The sequence below is a fragment of the Camelus dromedarius genome, chromosome 8 (genome assembly GCF_036321535.1).
Source record: "Camelus dromedarius isolate mCamDro1 chromosome 8, mCamDro1.pat, whole genome shotgun sequence".
NCBI classification, from domain to species: domain Eukaryota; kingdom Metazoa; phylum Chordata; class Mammalia; order Artiodactyla; family Camelidae; genus Camelus; species Camelus dromedarius.
In genome coordinates this window covers 29,952,212-29,967,472 of record NC_087443.1, presented here as the reverse complement: position 1 = coordinate 29,967,472, position 15,261 = coordinate 29,952,212, and the positions used below count along the sequence as shown (strand labels likewise).

At 47.1% G+C, this 15,261-nt stretch overlaps 1 protein-coding gene and 1 pseudogene across 1 annotated transcript in view; both read right to left on the bottom strand.

The window, feature by feature from the left end:
- DUSP29 (dual specificity phosphatase 29) overlaps positions 1 to 15,261 on the bottom strand; it is a 30,567-nt gene that overhangs the window by 673 nt on the left and 14,633 nt on the right. Inside the window, exon 3 of the mRNA XM_010984129.3 lies at positions 9,248 to 9,468. Coding sequence (XP_010982431.1) covers positions 9,248 to 9,468 — 221 coding nt within the window. The remainder of the gene's footprint in view (positions 1 to 9,247; positions 9,469 to 15,261) is intronic.
- On the bottom strand, positions 13,535 to 14,280 carry LOC105092445 (large ribosomal subunit protein uL30-like; annotated as a pseudogene).

Sequence of the window (15,261 nt, the reverse complement as noted above, 5' to 3'; positions counted from 1 at the left end):
GGTGAGGGGCGCTCAGGCAGAGCCTGCTCAAATCCTGATTCTCTCCCCCACTATTGTAGGACCCTGGGCAAGTTACTGAGTGGTGGGGAACCGCAGCTTCCCCGTTTGTAAAATGGGAATACTATCAGCATCTTCTTCATAAGGTCGCTGTGAAGGCAGCTAGTGCAAAGCACTTGGTACAGACTGGTGCGTATTAAAAGTTCAGTAAATCACAGATGTTATTATTGTTGCCTCGGTAAGGAAGAGGAGGTAATGAAACCAATGCTTCCTACTGTTACCGAGTCCAAGCTTGTTCTGCTCACCACATGACAGGCCAGTAAATCTGGAGACGAGGTGTCGGGGCAAGGAATAGCGACTTTATTTGGAAAGCCGGCAGACCGAGAAGATGGCAGACTAATGTCTTGGAGAACCATCTTACCCAAGCCAGCATTAAGGCTGTTTTTATACTAAAAAGGGGAGGGGGTGTGGTTGGTTGTTGCGAACTTCTTGCTGTAGGAATTCTTTGTTCTTGCAGCTGTCCACGTGAGTCAGGTCATGGTGTCCCTATAAAAACTCTAACAAAACAAACGTTATTTTCTATTCTGCAACTTGTTATCTTTATATAAGCGCAAAAGTGTTAATATCCTTAAAGGTCAGAGTCTTGAGAATGGGCTCTCCAACTTCCCAGACAGGCTAAAGGCAACATTCTTTTACAAAAGGTCTAGAGCTAGCAAGACTAAGCCTAGGAAACAGGGCACAGGGTTAAAGCCAAAGGAACAGATCAAATATGGAATCGTTTCTATGACACTACCTGCCAAAGCACCTCCAAGTGAGAACTCCAGCAGGGTGCTGGAGAAATAACTTTGAGTTTAATGTTTACTTTTAATTGATTTATATTTATAACATATTCATAGCCATAGTATTTATTTACTTAATGCTTACTTATTTTGAATAGGGCATCCACTAGGGTTCAAATTTCAGAAGGTACAAAATGATGCCCATTGAAAAGCCCCCCTCCCACCTAGCTCCTCAGTTCCCCAAGGAAACAAGTATTACCAATTTCCTCTTCCAGAGAAGCATCTGTGCATAGACAAGGAAAATCATCTTTTTTGTCTTCTTTCCTGCCCAAAAGGTAGTAAGCTTTACACATTTTTCTACACCTTGCTTCTTCCATTTAACAATATACCTTGGAGACTTGTATATCAGTCTGTGAAGAGTTCTCTCTTTATTTTTTCTCATGGCTGCGTAGAGTTCCTCTGTATGGATGAACTGTAATCCACTGTAAACAGGATGCATTCCGTCCCATCCATGGCTGGAGGTGGACTCCGAGGAATGTGTGCTTTCTACACCTTTTGCAGTGCTGCTGCATTCGTCCTCGGATCAGCAGAGAGCTCCCCACAGCCCCCAAAGGCCCTTTGCGCTGCGGAGACAGAGGGTGCGTCTGCTCCATGGAGTCTGCGCGCATCCACGTGGCCTCAGGAGCCTGCAGAACCCTGGCCTACTCTCTTGCAGGCCTTGGCCCCAGACTCAGTTCTGCTACTAACCACCTGGGTGTGGGGTAAGTCACCCAGCCTCTGGAGCCTCAACTTCCTCAATTGTCAGATGGGGCAGCAGCAGCAGATCAGCCATGAGCAAAACCAATTCAGTAAAAATCACACAGTCAGATTTAAAAAATAAAATAAAATAGTTTTAGTATGTCATGTGGTAAAACCAGGGGATGAATATTCTTACAACTTAGATTACCAAACTGTCATCCAGACCAGAGGTTTTCCAAGCAGGATCCAAGACTCTGGGGGTTCCCAAGACACTTTCAGGAGATCTACAGGGTTAACATTATTTTCAAAAGAGTGCTATGGTGATCCTTGCCTCCTCCACCGTGTTGACATTTGCACTGATGGTACAAAGGCAACTATGGGCAGAGCTGCTGGTGCCTTAGTGTGAAGCAAGGCAGAGGCACCAGACTGTACTAGAAATCATGGCATTCACCACCAAGCATTCTCGGGGGAAAAAAAAACCAAGCCAATTTCCCTTAAGAATATCCTTGATGAAGCAGTGAAAATTAACGTGATCAAATTTCAGCCCTTGGTTACACTTCCTAATATCCTGTGTGATGAAATGGGATGTACGCATAAAGCACTTTGGCTGCAGACCAAAGGACAATTGTTATCTAAAGGAAAACCTTATGGGAGATTGAGTTGCAGGCTGAATTAGCCACTGTTCCATGAATTGAGTTGCAGGCTGAATTAGCCACTGTTCCATGAAACACCATTTTTACTTAAAAGAGTGAGTGACAGAAATACCATGGTAATTCAAACTTGGGTATTTGGCAAAAGTGAACAAAGTGAGCCTATTGCATCAAACCAAACCGTCGACAGTATCTTTTGTCAGTGATGAAATGCAAGCTTTCGAGCAAAAAAAATAGATTTTTGGAAAACTTGTATCTACCACTGTGAGACTGTCAGTTTCATAATACTTCGAAGATTTTTCTGTTAAGATTGGCGGTGATATTAACAAATGTGTTTTTACATAATATACAATGAAAAGTATTAATGTTTGGAAGACCAGCGAAACTTAGTGAACCAATATTTTCCACATGATCAACATGAGACGTTACAAGATTCTGCACAGGTAAGAAAATTCATTCAAAAGTGCAAGACAGACCAATGGCTTTTCATGTAACAGAGTATAAAGTTTATTGATATGGTTTCAGATTCCATGTCACAATTAGTCTTTAAGAACCTATCACTTGTCAAGTTTTGGTATAGTATCAAAGAAGAATATCCACCATTATCTGAAAAGGCCATTAAAATATCTCTCCTTCTCCAACCACATATCTGAGTGAGGCTGGATTGTCTTCATATACTTCCACCAAGACAACATATCACAACAGGTTGAATGCAGAAGCAGTTGTAAGAATCCATGTGAATTCTAATAAGCCTAACGTCAAAGAGATTTGCGAAAATGTGAAATAAAGCCGCTCTCCTCCCTAACTTTATTTTGGAAGATACAATTTTTCATGAAAACATGTGTTAATGTACAATGGGTTTACTTTATTATTTTTAAATGAATAAATATTTAAAAAATTTTCAGTTTTTATTGCCAATAGGGTAAATATTGGTAGATCTAACCAACATAAATAAAAACTCTTTGAGTCGTTCAATTATTTTTAAGAATGTAAAAGGGATCTGAGACTATGAAGTTTGAAAACTGGAGATCTAGAAGAATCTCAGGAAGAAAAAGGCTCCCTTTGGCCACTTTAATGGCTACTGCTGAGCCCGATGAGAAGCAGCTTTCCATCCTTCACTCCTCCATCGGGTGGCGCTCTAGAGCTCACCTGGGGCATCAGCACGCTTTATCCCATTTCATCCTTAATACAACCTTCCCAGTTTCATTATCCTCATCCCTGCTTTACAGATGGGGAAACAGGCTCAGAGAGGTGAAATGACTTGCCAGAGTTCACCCAGAAAGACGGTGCCATCGCTGGAAATAGTTCTAAGCAACTTGTTACTGAGGCCCTACTGTGTGGTGGCTACTGGCGCCTGTACTCTGGGAACAGGAAGTAATAGATTAGCCTCTCTGGCTGTCCCCAGCGCTGTCACCACTGTCATCCCAGTGGTGGCCCTCTCCTGTGGTTGTGGGAGCTTTTTGCTGGGGTAGATTTTGCTGGGGTAGCTTGAGCTGTGTGACCCCAATGCTGTCCTGTTCCTGAGTCTCAGGCTCGAGGCCCAGAAGGACAATCAAGAAGACACTCGTGGACGTCGCTGAGTTTATGGAGAACTGGAAGGAGGTGAGAACAGCTTGGCAAAGAACACTTCTGAGTGGATGTGCTCCTCTGCCTTCCTCTTACCCTGACCCCCCTCGGGACCACGCCCAGGACAGTAGTGACGATCAGCAGCCGCAGCAGCACGAGAAATCCAAGAGGGCCGGACGCCAGGCACTGGGATGCTCTCTCCCCACCCACCCTGGCCAGAGAGTCCTGTGCACCCTGCCTGACAGTGAGGACCCCCACCAGTGACCTCTACACACACACACACACAAACACACACACACACACACACACACACACACACACACACACACAGAAGGTGCCCCATAAAGAACTATGACTTTTACCACTATTCATTTTCACGAATCTCTGCGGACTAACCAGGTGGCCCATCCCTGCCGCTGAGCCTTTCCCTTGGCACCTTGGCCAGACAGGCCAGAGGGCAAGAAGCAGGGCGGCCTCTATAGTGCTGCCTGGGGTTCAGGGAAGGCTTCCCCGGCTATCGTGGGCATGCCTGTGCTCCTGGAGTGGAATGTCTTCCTCTGGTATTCTAATCCCCTGAGACTGTTCCAGATGCCTCCTGGCCCCTTGCCAGCTCTGCTGATAACTAAAGCGTTTCTTCCTCCCCTGGCAAAAAGGGTAATTCTTTCTGTCAAGACTAAAGACTTGAAACAGACGAAAGCTGTAGTTCATTAAGTCCTTGGGGAGCCTGAAGTCTGTAGAGTGGGAGGAGGGGGAGGGGAGAGGAGGGGGGAAGGGAGGGTCGGGGAGAGGCAGGGGAAAGGAGATGGAGGTGCTCTGCTCCAGATGGAATTCCTCCCAGCTGAATTCTGCTTTTACAACAGCAGCGCTAATGCCATCAGCCCTGTGCGTGTGGTGGGCCTCCCTGAGGCAGAGGGCCTGTCCCCAGACACTCAGGCCACTGCTCCCTCTTTGCTCTGTGGCTCTGCTAAGCACCACCCTTTGGGGCCCAGTGTTGGATGGTGAGAAACTTCTCTTAGGAGAGTTCAGAAGAGAAAGCAAGTTCCCAGCACGGCCCACACCAGAGGAACCAGGAGGTTCTCTCTGAGTTAGATGCCAGGGAGAGTGAGGGTCTGGAGCCAAGGCAGCATTGCCAGCATTGGCATTTTCTAGATCAGTGGCTTTCAAACTCTTTTGTGTGAACCCTCGCCTCCCGCCCGCCCCTGCAAATCATGAAATTCACAGCTAACACATACGTGGGTTTACCCCACCCCTCCATATCTTCCAGGTACTTTATGTGTTCATTGTAGTCAATCCCCACCACAACCCGACAGAGTAGATAAAGTTAGTAACCCCACATTTACAGAGGAGAAAGCCGAAGTGCAGAGCAGTGATGTGTCCAAGTCATATGGCCAGGAAGTGGCAGAATCGTGATTCAAGCTCAGGCAACCTGACACCAGAGCCCTTGGATGCTCCAGGGGTATCACAAATGGGTGTGTATCAGACAAGAGTGTCACAAAGTAATTCGTGCTTTTATTCCATGCCATGCATGCTGATGTCTTCTATTCCTCCCTAACCTAGTCAGTTTTTCTTTTTTAAAGAAATGCTGGTCATAGCCACTAAATTGATTTTACGACCCTCTGATAGGCCACAAATCTTCATTTGAGAAATGATGATTTCAATTAAATCTTCCTCCTTTGGCCTTTACCAAAAGGTGAATTCCCACAATCTTATGAAGAAAACCCAAATCCAGAATCTCTGCTGCTCCCTAATGGCATGTTTTTACTGGTGACCAGAAGGTCTGCCTCCGTCACTCAGCTCAGACATGGAGGCCAAGCCTGTTACTCACCAACTCAACTCACCCCACTTCCTTGGTTTGGGGGGTGCCCTTTGTCTTCCACTCACTACCTTGGAACCTGCAAAGGCAGAGTTCATACCTCTCCCAGAATAGTTCTGCACACGTGGAAGTCCTCAGAAAAAGGATCCATTGTGTGTTTTAGAACTGTCAGGGGCAGGCCTGTGTGTGCTGCAGTGGGTCAGGAGACCCTTAAAAGGCTCTGAAAGTCTGATCTGGTTAGAACTTAGAAGCACCAGAGAATCAGCCTTCAGTGCAGACTTCACTTACTTGTTCATACCTCCCTTATCTATAATAGATTTTAAGACGGCTTCAAAAGCAGCCTAGGGACTGTTTGGTTAAGAAAAAGAAAGGAAAGTGGTGATACCCAAATCTGATCTTTAGAGACTCCTGGTATCTTCCCTGAGATTTCTTCCAAGATTTCATTAAATTAAAACCACAGTAATTCAGCTGTGAGGATGCCGTGTGAGAAGCAGTGAAGACAGGCCAGAAGGGGCAGTATTTTGTCAGGACTTCTTTTTCTGATGAACAGTGGCAAGTTCAGGTTTTTAGATCCTATAACCAGCTTGACTGTCTCACCTTCCATGATATTTGGTAACTTCATTTACAGCAGAGTCGCCAGATGCTCAAAACAGGGGCAAAGGACGCTTCCGCAAAGCCTGAGTGACAGAACGGACTCCCATTGGCCTCTGATTAGCTTTGCGACCCTGAGCACATCACTTGGCACCTCTGGGATTCTGCCCAGCTCTCAGGGCAGAACACTGGACTAGATCATCTCTAAGATTTTTCAGGGGTGACTGATGTTGCCTGGTGAGTTTTTTTGGAAGGGTCAGATCCCGGGAGGGCAGAGGTAGGAGTGCGCCCCATGGGGCTGATTCCAGACCACAAGTACAGCTCTGCAGTACCACAGGGAATGCTTTTCAAAAGGAGTGAGCAAGACTGGCTGTGAGGGGCTGGGGAGGGAAGCAGTGCACACTAGGCTGAAACCAGCCAAGGAAGAACAGAAAAGACAGAGAGAGGAAAACAGCATGTCTTGCCTTTTGGCCAGACTGTCCTTCAACACCTCTTACATCAAGAGTATAATAAGAAACATACGAGTGTGTCTGGCTCTAAAATGCTACAGCAGTGTCCCCTGGTTTTGCAGGGTACAACTGGACCCAGCCAGGCTGCCTACTGCATGTGCTGTGAAGGCTGGGCACACGCCACCTCCATGTGTGGAGTCTGTGACAAAGTCACTGCTGAGCTGACAGGCATTTTATTTTGTTACCATGACCACTCTGGGCATAGGTGACAGCCACTGGGTTTTGTTTCTTTGGCCTTTGCAGCATTTTAGGACATTTTATTTATTTATTTAACATTTTTTATTGATTTATAATCATTTTACAATGTTGTGTCAAATTCCAGTGTAGGACATTTTAAATTTGTTGCCAACACTTAAAAAATGAGTGATTTTATGTTAAAAATCCAGATTTCCTGAAAAGTCACATCCACCACATTGGCACTGAGTCTCACAAGACAAATTTGGCTGGGACTGAGCAGCAGCTGTCCCCTTTGCGGGGGACATGGGGTTCTCAGCTTAGCCACCAGCACCCTCTAACACACCCCACAGCCTTCCATGCAGCCAGCTTCATTCGTTTAGGCCCTCTGCCTGGTCCTGAAGCGTTGGTGTTTGAGCCCTCAGCTTGAGGACATCTTTAGAGGCAGATGCAAAGGGACAGAGGAGGGAGTCCAGCCTCTCACCTGGCAACAGGCTCCTGTCCTGCTAGGCCCACACTATCTGTGTGTCCTCTGACCCGGGTGTACACTTTTCCCTCTTGACCCTTCCTTTGCTAGGTGCTTCACACCACCAGCCTACCTGTCATGAGCCACACCAGCCTGCCATCTCCACATGGGTGCTCTGCGTTCTGCCCAGGCCTAAACATATGACCCCAAAGCCCACTCTTTCCTAATCCAGCAGTGGGGGCAGGCTCTAAAATGTTGTGCTGGGAACCTGGCAAGCGGTCAGGTTCATACCACTGTAGTTCAAAGTTGGAATGTCTCTTTTCCTTTTTTTCCTTCTTCGGGAATTGGGAACTTTATTATGCTGATGTGCACGTGCTGAAGCGGTTATGCGCTTCATGGTGCACGACCTCTCTTTATCAAACACATCTGAGAGCCTGCTGTGCACCAGGTTCTACGCTAAGTGCTTTGTGTGGGTTACTGCTGATCCTCATTATAGCCTTTCAAGGTAAATATTTTCATCACCGGATGGAGAAACCAAGACTCAGAGAAGTCACAGTGTTAGTAAGTTGTGCAGCATGAATTTGAACCCAGTCCTGTCTTCTCCAAAGCCGGCCAGACCCCTATCATTAAGGGGAAGGTTGAAGATACAGTAATGGCAAGTGAGCACATTAAACAGAATCTGAAGGACTGTGCAGTTGGAGCTTTTTGTTTTTTCATGTCAAATCTGTTTTCAGTTAACTTCAAATACTGTGAGGCGAATTTCACCTCATGGTGATGAGTCAGAGTCCAGTTGCTTTTTGATCCTGCTTGGAAACCCAGAATGTGCCTAACACAAAAGATGGTCCATAAATAGACTCATAAAAAGGATGACTTTGAAATGAGGCATCCCCTAAGACAAGCACTTCAGCTTTTTTTTTTTTCACTGTAACATTGCTTTCTGAACCAAAGTAATGACAAGGTCTGGGACTGCCCAGCAGACCTGGCCTAGCCCCAGCTGTGGGGTGCAGTTCCTGAAGCGGCCAGTTGGTCAGTCAATGAACCTTGTAATCCCCAACCACTTGTGGCAAGAAAGGCTTTCAGTAAAACTGTATACCGTAAATTATTTGATGGCCCCACAGCAGAGTGCGACACATGGGACTGAAGTCAGAGCACAGGTTTGGGAGTTGAAGTCTCTCTGGTCTCTAGGGAATGCCACTGAAATACAGCCTGCAGAAGTCATGGCATATTGTCTCACCTGGATGCATACCTACACTGTGCCCTTCTCTCCAAAATAGCCTTGTAGCTTTATCTGGATTGGAGCAGCTAAAACTGCATTTTGAGCACAAAGACTAGCACTGTGATTTAAAAGATGGTTAATTAAACTTGGGAAACGTGGACATCATGGGTGCAAAATTCAGATCCTCAAATATAGTTTGACACTTATAAAGAATAGGTCAGCTTTCTACAGGAGGGTTTGCCAGACTGAAAAATGACTCAGGGTGGAGGATGGGGAAGTATGGGCTTGGTAGTCTGGTAGGAGAATTCGAAGTCTCTGCTAGATTCCCACTCAAGTCAGCTCCCTGAGGGTTTTCTGGTGTCCAGGCCCTTGTCTATTCGTCTGGTTTGGGCCCATGCACAATTAGTGTCTCAGCCACATTCCAGCTTTGAGGGTTCCCAAACCACCCCAGGTGTTCGAAAGACGGCTGCTGTGACTTAAGGAAGAGAGAATCAGGCCAAAGGCCCCTCCTCTGAGACCTCCTGATTCGAATTTCCCTAGAGCGGCAACCAAGAACCGAACCCCACCAGCAGCAAGTCCAGTGGAGCTCACAGCCTCCACTGGATCAGACATTTCCACCCTCACCAACACATCACCCCCGCAGAGCAGGATTTGAGAGGGGAGCTTAAAGTGTGCAGATGCCTCCTCCCACCAGGATGGGTGGGGCGGGGCTGGGGGCGGGGCCGCGGGCGGGCGGAAGGCCTCTTACTTTGATCGTATCGGAGCGCAGCGTCTATGAAAGCGGCCGCTGGGTAGAAGAAGACGCTGAGGTCAAAGCTGGGCAGGTCGTCGGCCTCGACGCCGTGGTACTCAATGGCCATGTCGCGGTAGTAGTCGGGCCCCGTGTCCACGTTCCAGCGGCCGTGGGCCGCGTTCAGCACGTGCGTGAAGCCCGCCTTCTGCAGCCCGTAGCGGTCCAGCGCCGTCGCCCTGCGTGCAAGGGAGAGAGGTCGGCCCGCTGCGCGGAGCCTTCCTTGGCCTGGGTCTGGGAGAAGCTCGGGAGCCGCCCACGGGTTCCTGCTGTCTGTTCTGGCTTCTAAAATAAGGCCTAGCCGCTGAAATGAAGGACTGTGCCATTTTTTTCTTTCCGGCTCGGCAGCTTCGAGAAGGGGGAGTGGGTAAGCCATTCATTCTCTCCTCATTCTTTCATCATTCACCAAACACAGAAGACTGGTGCTTGACACCACAGTGGTCGCACGAGTGGGCTTTCAGCTGCGAGATCACCTCTAAGGCATCAGAGTAACGTGTCCATCAGACAAAGTATGTATGGGAGGGGGCCACCGTCACAGGGCCTCAGGAGACACTTCAGCTCGAGGTTTGGAGATTGGAACTCGATTGAGTGGTTTAAGATGGGTCATTCAGTGTGAGTAATTGATTGGGATTTGGCAAATTTTTTGATCTTGATGTTCAAGAGATTCGTGAACACAGTGCAAAACCCTTGCTTTGATAAGTGAATTATTGGCTAGTTGGGCAAAGCATTGTTCTGAGGAGAGCTGCCTGAGAGCTGTCGGTTGTTGGAATTGATTCTGGGAAGTTTCTGAAGCCAACAGAGAGGTTATTTTCTGGTTTCTAGCCTTACCTTTCTAGGCAAGAATTTCCAGGAACAAAGAGTAAAGTCATGTTGAAGTAGGTGGCCTTGCAACGCAGAGCAAAGGAAGCAGGAGTGATTTCTGCCTTTAGGGGACAGGGGATACTTTGCTGGGGAGGGCGCTTTGAGCCTGCCTGACTACAGGTGTCAGCACTTTGTAACAGGGGAAGAGGGAGTCAAGGCAAAGCCAAAGAAATAGCACCATCTAAGGGATGGAGGCTGGAGATAACGAAGGTCTTTCAGGAAACGTTTATTATTTCCTGATCAATCATTTATCCCCAAATGAATAATTTAGAATCTGTTGTGCACCGGGCACCGTCCTGGGTACTGATGATGCAGCAGTGAACAAGTTAGTCAAGGTCCCTCAGGAAGCTTAGATTCTAAGGGGGAGAGTGAATATGTGAGTAAATGAGATAATTTCAGATAGCAGTAAGAGCTGTGCAGAGTGGCTGTGGTCCTGCTTTAGGCAAGGTGGTCAGGGAAGGCCTCTATGGGGAAGTGGCATTTAAGCTAAGACTGTGGGATGCTAAGGGCCTAGGCAGGGGAAGAGTTGGAGGGAAAGTGTTTCATCCAGGCAGAGGGAACAGACATCAAGTGCTAAGAACAGAAGGGAAATTAGTGTGGCTGTAGTAGTGAGGGTGGTCATGGTACCTGAGGAAGTTGGAAGTGGGGCTGGGTCATGGTGTGACCTGTAGGCCATGGGGAAGTGTTTGGATGCTACTCTAAGTATGGTGGAATGCCACAGGCCACAGAGGAGTTTAAGGAAGGGGTGAGCATTATTTGCTTTTTTAAAGATCAGTCTGGCTGACACATGGAGTTGGGTTGGAAAGGAGCAAAAACATAGAAGTGGGGAGCTCTGTTGGAGGCCGTCACCGTTGTACAGCCAAGAGAGAAAGGTGGCTAGGGACTAAGTCACAGCAGACTTGCTGATGGATTGGGATTGAGGGGACTGGTTTGGCCAGAGCATAGGATGTGAGAGGAGAGTAGAAAAAGGTTTGAAGAGAGAGTGTGGGATTTGATCACGAAGTGCTTGGCGGTCAGGATCTGTATTTGGGGTCCAGGAGAGCTTTTGCTGGTGTTTGAGGAGGGGGATCCCGTCTGAACTTTAAGATGACAACTCCCTCAACAGCACGAAGACTAGTTCTTAGGCTCAGGGAAGAGGGGACAAGGGTCTGGTGGAACCACAATAGTGAGAGACCAAAAGTGGCAGCATGCTCCAGCTGAGGACTCATCACAAGGCCACTCACAGGACATGGACAGAAGTGAGTGTCCTGGATGTCAGCATGGGTCAGCATCCTGGGCTGGGAGGCTCCGTGCAGCAGAAACACATGCCATGGTCCCTCAGCCGAGGGCCCCTCATCTACCTCTGGCTTCCTGGAGCTTTTTGTTGGTCATGAGAGGAGGCATGATTGAGTCCAGTGTTTCGGAAAAAGAGACCTAAACACAGGCATTGAGCTTTCAGAAACATTTGCAAACAGCTCATGGGAGCTGAGGCATGGGGAGGTGGGGGGTTCCACCAAGCCCCCCAGCTGGCTTTTGGGGCTGCCATCCTGACTACGAAATACATTCTGCTTCCAATTTTTCCTCCAAAAGGTCTGTTTTTCATTTTTCTTCTTGTCCCAAAGTATGTATACAACAAACATTATGCTTTGGGGACACAGATCTGTGCTCAATTAAAGCCTCCACTAATGCAGTCCATCTTGCTGAGTAGCAATCAACCTCACTTTGAGGTTGAGCTCAGTGGAAAAATTAAAATTAACTGTCCTTGTCAGGAAGTTCCTACCCACCATAAAGACTGTTCTCCCTCGGTTCAGCAGCTGGCTTTCAACATAATCAAATGGCAGTTTGAGTAAATAACAATTTGCACTTTGCTGTTTAAGGGGTCAAGGACCAGGGTAGATATGCAGCAGGACTCATTGTTCAACACCTCCACATTTACCCCCAGAGCTGGTTTTGACTGTGTCTAAGGGAGAGAAAGGGGCTCAGGGGGAGGATTAGACCTGGTGGGTATCTGAGACCTACAGCAGGTTTTGAGGCTCTGTGGCTACCTGGGTGGGGAAAGGGAGGTGGTGTCCTCACACACCTCTCTGGAGGTTCCCCCAGCTTGGTTTACTCAGAGTCCAGGTGAGGGCTCTGAAGGGTGTCCATGGCAGAATGGGGATTTGCAAATATACTGAGTGACCCTTAGGACTCTTAGGGGACAGCAGCTGTGATAGCGGCAGGTCCCCAGTGGGCCCAGACGCCTAGCCTAGCCATTACTGGGAGTAGGGTTGGGTCAGAGTGTGCCGCCCGGCCCTGCATTATTTTATTTTCTTAGCTTTCAGGGCCACCTGCTCAGGTATGTGGGAGAGACTAAGACACGTGTCTCTGCTGAAGGAGAAAATCTCAGAAGAAAAACAGGGTTAAGAAGTTACTTCTAGGGGAAGGGTATAGCTCAAGTGGTAGAGCGCATTTCTAGTATGCATGAGGTCCTGGGTTCAATCCCCAGTACATCCTCTAAAAATGAATAAATAAATAAACCTAATTATGTCCCCTCCCAAAAAAGAAAAAAAAAAGAAAGAAGTTACTTCTAGAATTCAGGTGATGCAGGATCCTCAGTTTCTGGTTGGTTAAGAAAAATCCTAGATGTAAGTAATCTACTCATTTTAAAAGTAGTAAGTCATCTTATTACAGAACTAGCACATGCTCCATGCAGAATGTGGAAAACATATCTCACACACACACACAAAAACACCTGTATTTCTGCTCCCTAGAGATAGACTGTTTGCTTTTTGATATAAGTTCTTCCAGTTGTTTTTCCATTCATGGGTTTGTATGTTTTATATAAAGATTAAGGGGGTGTTCTTGTTCCTTGCTGATGATGAAGCTGTTCGGTTATGAGGCCCCTCAGAAAACACAGGGCTCACAGGTGTAGTTTGTAAGCGTAAAGTGCTACATGAACCGAAACAACGGAGCCTCAGGGCCCCTCCGTTTTCTTTATTTGTTTAATAGAACCAATTACAATGGCAGTACGTTCCTTACAGGATTCTTGTAAAGTTGAGTGTTGCAATACTCAGGTTTCTTTGAAAGGTTGAAAGATGAACTCAGGGGAGAAAAAGCAGTAGGAAGATGTATAACAAAATGTTATCAGTGGTTGTCTCTGGGTAATGGGACTACAGAGAATTTTCATTTTCTTCTTTTTGCCTATCTGTGTTTTGTAAAATTTCACTAATGAACCTATCATATACTCACTCCGTGTGTGAATACACACCATGGTTTTTATTGATGTGATGTCCTTAGTTCTCAGGAGAGCCTGTTGCAAAGACATAGGTGTTTTTAGCTCCTTAGAAATCTCTCTCTCTCTTTTTTTCCAATTTGAAAGTAGTCACTGTTTGTTAACTGACCAGATTACAACAATAATTATGGTAGATACCTCAATTCATCCTTCTAATAAGCCTGTTGATCTGGTCTTCCCTGTTGCCAGCATGTCCACCTTCTAGACAGTGGGGGGATCTTTTTCTTTATTCCACCTGGTGGAGAAGACAGTTTGAAGGGCCACAGGAAGTTGTTTGCTTCTTTGAAAAGTTTTCCAGCCGTATAGATCTCATGAATCAGATTTTCCACACAGAGACCATTTTTACCCAGGGATGGAGCAATCAACGCGTTATCAGGGCAATTTGCATCTTGTTGATTTTGCCATAACCATGCCTGTAGGTTAGTTCATTTACTGACTTCAGGTTTGGGTAGCCCCATGCAATATATGGTTCCTTGATGCTCAGCATGTTAATTGAAGACTTGTTGAACTTCACAGAGGTGCCACTGACAATCTGATGGAGGCGAAGAAGCTCCTAATGCCCTTCAAACCTTTGAGCTCACACCACTGATACCTATGATCCTGATAGCAGATGCCATTCTGGGTTCCACAGGTATGTAGAAGTTGCCTGCTTTTCATCCCATCCTGGCCATTCGAACTTCATTTCTGTGCATCTGCCTGTTTCCTTATGACAGTGCTTAGCTTTTTCATAGATAAGCTTCCTCTTTGCCTTTCAAAGCATCTTTTGGGCAAATTTCATTCTCAGGCGCTTGATCTTCAGCTCTGAGAAATTCTTTTGCTTTTTCTTAACAGTTTCTGGCACAGCAGGAACCTTATTTTTCTTCTCTTCTGTGCCTTCCATGGTTCCAGCTGGGAAAGGGCTAGAAATCTTCATTATCTGCCCTTCTATTCTGTGCCTTCCATGGTTCCCCTGGGAAAGGGCTAGAAATCTTCATTATCTGCCCCACTCTGAGGATTGCTCAAGGCCTCCGAGGACGAAGGCTATGAGGGGAAGGACAATACATTGGAGGCTTGGTTTCAAGAAATGATGTTTAGTAATGATTGGGCAAGGCATTTGGCTATGGTGAAAGGAAATGGCTGACATTGCTTGAGGCCTACGCTGCAAAGCTGTCACCCAGTGTGAAAGGCCCAGTGAGGCCAAGGCCACCGGCGCCTCTCCCTGGGCCCCCTGCCCATGACTGGTGCCCACCAGTTGTACCTCAGTTGCCTTCGGTACTTGTTCTTTCAGGTAACATTCAATATGTGAAACCTTCAACCTTGACATTGTTTTCACTGCATCCTAAACCTGCCACAGCCCCATCTTGGAGAAGCAGGTCAACTTTTAGCCCTACTTGGTGCCTTGAGGCTGAATTAGTTTTTTCCTTTCGTAGGGGAGAGGTAACGGCTGTCCAGGTGTACCGATGAGAGGTCCTCTCTTAAGCTGAGGACTGTCCCAGCAGTTGATTTGGCTTCACCTCACTTTCCAGCCTTCTCGACTACAGGCCAGCCCTGGAGGTGCTGCTGGCTTGTGCAGCTGTTGGTCCAGTTGGGAGCAGGAAAGCAGAAAGGGCAAGACAGGGAGACCCCTGGCAAACCAGCTCGGGCTGGGTGAGGCTGGCCGCAGGCATTTGGGAGTCAGGCTTTGTGAAGAGGCTGTCGGTGACCCCCAAAGCCAGAACTTGGAGGCAACTGTAGTTTGAATAAAAATAGGGTCCTGCTTAGGCCACCATTCGCACAGCAAAGCAGCTTTGCAGAGCCCTGGTGTTGGCTCACAGGGATGCCTCTATCATGAGAAGGAAGAGAGATTTCTCAATTATCCTGTTTCAGCCAAGCCCTACTGTGG